Below are 6339 nucleotides of genomic sequence, written 5' to 3' on the forward strand. Positions count from 1 at the left end.
AGTAACTTTGTACTCAACCCCATTTTCTGCGTGTGGCTGGCAGTGCGGGATGCTGTTTTAGAATGACTTGATCAAAGCCTGTGTGTGTTGAGCATTTTCATAGCGACTGTTAAGTGTTCCCCATGGAAAGTGGTTCAATTTACATTCTCAGCTCTGTTCTAAACCCCACCTCCACCGCAGGCTCTTTCTAAACCTTTAGAAACAACCAGCACAGCCCCGACCGTTACTTTGCAGGTTTTTATTCAGATGAGATGCGCGATCCAGCCACGAGTTTGAGAGCCCTCTTCCTCCTGCTAGAAGTTTGCCTTCCTGGTCCTAGTCTGAGGATCTTCTGGGCATTGGTCTCCTCCCCGTGACTCTTGGATGTCACTTTCACAAACAAGTTTTTGGGGAACAAAACTCTTAAGGACGAACATTGGGTGACAGTTGGCGCCATCAACATTCCAAATGTCAGGGTTGGAAAGCCAACGCACCTGTGGTGTGTCTTCGTTCTGCGGCTGTGGGAGGCTGACTTGCAGAGGGCCTAACGTGTCCTCTTCCTCCACGGAGCACCTGTTGACACAGGTAGCTTCATGTTCAGCCAGCTTTCTGATGGGAACCACGTGGCAGGCGTTGTATTTACAGCTGGCCATCTTTTTGGCTTTCTTGGGGTTCTTCTTTCTGCATGATGCCAGGTGGTACTGGAATCTGCTGAGCGGGATTCGGTGGTGAGGGTTATAAGGACAAATTTCTATGGATTCTGGCTCCATCGGGGAGTTGACTTGAAGCCAAGTGTCCTGCTGCCCAAAGTGTAAGTGGTACACCTCGAAAGGAAAAGCCTCTTCCTGTGAAAGATTGTGCTATCTTCTGCCAGGCTTTGGCTCTTGGGTCTCTGGAGTGAAATTCTCACTCAAGTTCTGTCAGCAATCGCTATGCAGAGAAAGTCAGAAAATGGCCACCAGAGACGTTAACTCAGGCAGATAAAAGAGCCCAAAACAGTAGCTTCCAAGGAGGTGAAGTTAGCAGGTTATAATGATGCTTTGACACTAAGATACCCTGTGTTGTCAAGGGACAGAACGGGTGGTCACAATGTGCAGCTTATGACATCAGGGACAGACTGTCCACTGGGTGGGGGGGAGTGGCTTGAGGAAAGCTGCTATTCAAATGTGGTTATGACACTTACCCGGCCTTTGGCAGTTTCTGACTTCATTAGCATAATCAAACCCCTTTATTCAGCGTCTGTTGTGTGGGCTTTTAAAAAATCCTTTTTACATTATGTGTTTATTTGTAAGGAGTGACATTTGGGGGTACACTTAGAAGTCGGAGAACGGGGGCTGGTGAGGTGGCTCAGTGGGTAAGAGCACCCGACTGCTCTTCCGAAGGTCCAGAGTTCAAATCCCAGCAACCACATGGTAGCTCAACAACCATCTGTAATGAGACCTGACGCCCTCTTCTAGTGTGTCTGAAGACAGCTACAGTGTACTTACATATAATAAATAAATCAATCTTAAAAAAAAAAAAAGTTGGAGAAGGACTTGTAGGAAGGACTTGGTGCTCCTCCAAGTAGGTTCTGGGGATCAAATCCAGGTTATCAGGCTTGGCAGCAAGCACTTCCACCCCATGAGCCTTCCCGCCGGTCCTTCCTGACTCCTCTTTCTTTGTCCTCTACTTTCCTCCTCTCTTCTCTCTCTTGATGCACGGTCTCATGTAGCACAGGTTGGCCTTGACCTTGATATGTGGCTGAGGATATAATCACACCTTATATGCTGGGATTACAGACATGGGTCTCCGTATCTAGTTTAGATGGTGCTGGGGATGAAGTCCAGGGCCTCATGCATTTGTGGCAAGTTATCTGTCAAATAGGCCATATCCTCAGTCCTTAGTTTCGTTTCTTCTCTCTCTCTCTCTCTCTCTCTCTCTCTCTCTCTCTCTCTCTCCCCCCCCTCCCCCTCCTCGTAGCTCTGGCTGTCCTGGAACTCAGAAATCTGCCTGCCTCTGCCTCCCAAGTGCTGGGTTCAAAGGTGTGTGCCACTTCTGCCCAGCATACTTATTTATTATGATAAATCTTTGGGCTGGAGCCAAGCAGGGCCAGAGCGACTGGGGCCAAGCAGAGCAAGCAATCTTCGTTCTCAGCAACCACATGATGGCTCACAACCATCAGTACAGCTACAGTGTATTCACATACATGAAATAAATAAATCAATCTTAAAAAGAAAAAGAATCCTCATGCTGCAGCCCACGTGCTACAGTTTCCGAGCATGCTGGGTATCACTCCTCATTTTAAGTACACAGTGATAAGAAATATCTCCACCCCTTCCTCAGCCTCTGCATTTTCCAGTTGCGTAGCAATTACAAATAGAAGTATTTACTAATTACTAATTGGCTTTTTATTTTGTGTATGAGTGTTTTTCCTGCATGGGTGCAAGTGCGCTCTCTCTTTCTCTCTCTCTCTCTCTCTCTGTGTGTGTGTGTGTGTGTGTGTGTGTGTGTGTGTAGAGGCTGGAAGAGGGCTCTGGATCTCCTGGAACTGGAGTTGTTGACAGCTGTAAGCCACCATGCAGGTGCTGGGAACTGAACTTGGGTCATTGGCCAGAACAGCAAGTACTCTTATTTTTAGATTTTATTCATTTTATTTATTACTATATGTAAATACACTGTAGCTGTCTTCAGACACACCAAAGGAGGGCATCAGATCTCATTATGGATGTCTATGAGCATCATGTGGTTGCTAGGATTTGAACTCAGGACCTTCGGAAGAACAGTCAGCGCTCTTAACCGACGAGCCATCTCTCCAGCCCCTGAAGCTTTCTTTTAATCCACCCTCCCTCCCTCTCTTCCCTTTAGTGCTAGAGACTGAACCCGTGCTCTTACACTTGCCAGACTCTACTACTGACCTAAATCCTCAAATCTCTGCATTTTAAACCTGGTTTTATTACTATTATTTATGAAGCTGAGTCAGGATTTTATAAAAACATTTTGGAGGACTGTAGTACAACTAACGTAAGCTTATCCCCAACTAGATTACACATAAATGAGACTCAGACTATGGTTATTTTATTCGGTTTTGACAATTACTGGGGGTCACCCCTAATCTGCTTTTCTGCTGGCCTGGCTACCTCCCCGGGGTGGGGGGTGTTCCCCAGATACCTGCTGTTTCTCCTGAGTCTCCTCTTCTCATGGCACCTTCTCTCTCTCCTCATGGTCTCTTCTCTCCCTTTCAAGTCTCCACCCTCAGCCAGGTAATTCAAAATCCACCTACCAATAATCTCTCCAGTAATTGGCTGTAGCCATTTTTACTTAACCAATAGTTTTAAATTAAGGAACAAGGTTTGCACAACAAAAGCTGGTAACCAGGAGAACTCACTCATAGGCCTGGACCTTCGGGTTCAGAATTTAACTTTGTGATACACAGCAACAGATCAAACCTCAACAGAGGGCTGGAGAGATTATTCCGTAGTTAAGAGCACTTGCTGGTCTTTCAGAGGATGGTGGTTCGGATCCAACCCTCATGATAGCTCACAATTGTCTATTACACCAGTTCTAGGGGAGCTTGGTGCCCTCTTCTGGCCTCTGTGGCCTCCTGCATGCATGTGTGCTTCTCAAAGGAGTCGGAAAACAAGGACTTCCATAAATAAGGACGAAATGGGCTGCTGAAGGAAGAGTTTCTTAACCTTGTTTTCTTGTTTTTTTTTGTTTGTTTGTTTGTTTTGTTTTTTTTTGTTTTTCTCGAGACAGGGTTTCTCTGTGTAGCCCTGGCTGTCCTGGAACTCACTCTGTAGACCAGGCTGGCCTCGAACTCAGAGATCTGCCTGCCTCTGCCTCCCAAATCCTGGGATTAAAGGTGTGCACCACCACTGCCTGGCTGAAGGGAGAGTTTCTTAACTCTGATTCAAAGGCCTTCTGGACCTCCCCGCTCTTGTCATTTTATGTCGTTGAGATTTCTTTCCCTTTCTCCTCTGTGCCTCTCCTTGACTCTAGATTCTGCCCCTTCCTCTTTGCCCTTCTGGCTTATCTTGCTTCTTACACCCGCTTGGGGAATCACTGTCCTTCCAATTCAAATTCAACTTCCTGACTTCCTTTTGATAGACTGGTCAGCCTCCACTTGTCCCATAACACCCTTGTTTCACCTCTTTTGACCTTAAAGATTTGTTTGATTTATGTGTGTCTCCGTGTAAGTGTATGCTGTGTGTATGTGGCACCCTCAGAGGCCAGAAGAAAGGTGTTACGGGAGGTTGTCACAACCCGAAGTGACTTCTCTGGATGAGCCCCAAGTTCTCTTAACTGCTGACCCCCTTCTCTAGCACCTACTTTTATTTATTGAGATTTTTATTGTTTTTTTGTTTGTTTGTTTATGAGTGTTTTGCTTTGCTTGCGTGTATGTAGGTGGTCCAAGTGTGCTCTCAGAGGTCAGAGATGGTGTTGGATCTTGTAGGACTGGAGTTACAGGCAGTTGTGATGCTCCATGTGGGTGCTGGGAATCGAACCGAGGTCCTCTCAAAGAGCAACAAATGCTCTAACCACTGAACTTCCAGCAACTTCCTCTCTCTGATTCTTGAATAGTGTTTTCGCTGACTGTGTTACTTCCTCTTATCCCTTGAGCTAAATCCAGTTTTTAATCATTCTACATGGAGTTGAGGGTCCAGCTCAGGCACTCACAATTTTGAGTATGAGTGTGTGTGTGTGTGTGTGTGTGTGCGCGCGCGCTCACACACACACATATGGAGTCAGATGACTATTGCAGGCATTGCCTACACTGTTCATCTCCTTGTGGAAGAGTCTTTCACTGGCCAGGCAGGCGCTTACTGCTTAGCCTGGATTGACTGGCCAGCACGTCTCTACCTCCCATCTCTGGGATAATAAGCAGGCACTACTATGTCCCGTGGCTTTTTCACCTGGATTCCGGGGACTGAGCTTGGCTCCTCTGGCTTCTGGGCCAGAGCTTCACTGAAGAGCTATCTCCAAGCCTTTCCTTAACTTGTTAGAAGGCAGTCTACTTCCTTTTCTGTCTGTCTTACAAAATTTTATTGTTGGTTTTTCCAGTCTAATCTTTTTATTTGGGTGAGATATTTCTCTTTCTTCTGTTATTTATTTTATTTTATTTTTTTGTGCATTTGTCACTGAGACTCAGACCCACTGCCATGCATAAGCTAGGCAAGCACTCTGCCATACAAGTTATGGCCTCCAATGTTTTTCATTTTTGAGTCTGAGACAGAGTTTTGCTAAACCCTCCTGGCTGGATTTGAACTTGCTTCTGGCTCAGCCTCCAGCGTGCCTCAGATTAGCAGGCCCGGCTCGGTCGTAATTTCTCTCTTATTCTCTTTCTGTTTTTGTTTGTTTTTCGAGACAGGGTTTCTCTGTGTAGCCCTGGCTGTCCTGGCACTCACTTTGTAGACCAGGCTGGCCTTGAACTCAGAAATCCGCCTGCCTCTGCCTCCCGAGTGCTGGGATTAAAGGCGTGCGCCACCACGCCCGGCTTCTCTTTCTGTTTTTGGAGCACATGAGTTTTCTCACAAGGTCCCAGGAATCTCACACAGCTTTATTCATGAATCATTCATGTGCCCCTCCCAGGTGTAAGACCAGGAGTAGACTTTGCTTTAGATTACCCATCACCTTACCCTATTGTTCAGAATGTTTTCTAGCACGAGTTGTCCTAACCACTGTGCAGAGCTTGCGCTAATGTGACCTTGCCCTTGTGACTGTATAAGTCTGCACTCTCATGACCTTGCTTACCTTAAAAGAATACCCTCAGAATATGAATTGTCGGACTTGGCTATTGCCTCAGGTCAGCTCTCCCAAACTCACGCTGCCAATAGACTGGTAACACCCTGTACTTACGTATTCAGCTTCTTGAACCTGGGTGTGGCTATCTTGTGTTGGTTTTGGAAAATGTTCAGCCACTCCTCAAATGCCACTTCTGCCTCATTCCCCCCCCCCCAACCCCAACCCCTGTCCCCCACTGAGGACCCTAGTGCTACACTCACTAACCTGAGCCCATCATATCCGCTTCCATGCACGCCCTGTGTGATAAACTATAATTTCCTCCAATCTGGGCACTGTTTCTTCTGCAGTGACAGATCTGTTGCCAGATGTCCCTGCTGTTTCTTTTGTGAGCATGTGTTGCACATGTGGGTGCACGTTTGTGTGGGTGTGCCTGTGTGAACAGAGGCTACAGGATGGCATTGGACATCTTCCGTCTCTCCATTTTTTTTTTTTAAGATTTATTTATTTTTATTATATGTAAGTACACTGTAGCTGTCTTCAGACAGCTCCAGAAGAGGGAGTCAGATCTCATTATGGATGGTTGTGAGCCACCATGTGGTTGCTGGGATTTGAACTTCGGACCTTCGGAAGAGCAGTCGG

General features: G+C 46.5%; 1 protein-coding gene across 1 annotated transcript; it reads right to left on the bottom strand.

Annotated features, from left to right (window-relative positions):
- Positions 1–234: 234 nt before the first annotated feature.
- Gtsf1l (gametocyte specific factor 1 like) lies at positions 235–1002 on the bottom strand. Its single transcript, XM_021156562.1, is given in 2 exon segments — positions 235–352; positions 354–1002. Coding segments are annotated over 2 exon segments (510 nt in total). The 5' UTR covers positions 750–1002; the 3' UTR covers positions 235–238.
- Positions 1003–6339: the final 5337 nt, after the last annotated feature.

This window comes from Mus caroli, chromosome 2 (assembly GCF_900094665.2).
Source record: "Mus caroli chromosome 2, CAROLI_EIJ_v1.1, whole genome shotgun sequence".
Lineage (NCBI taxonomy): Eukaryota > Metazoa > Chordata > Mammalia > Rodentia > Muridae > Mus > Mus caroli.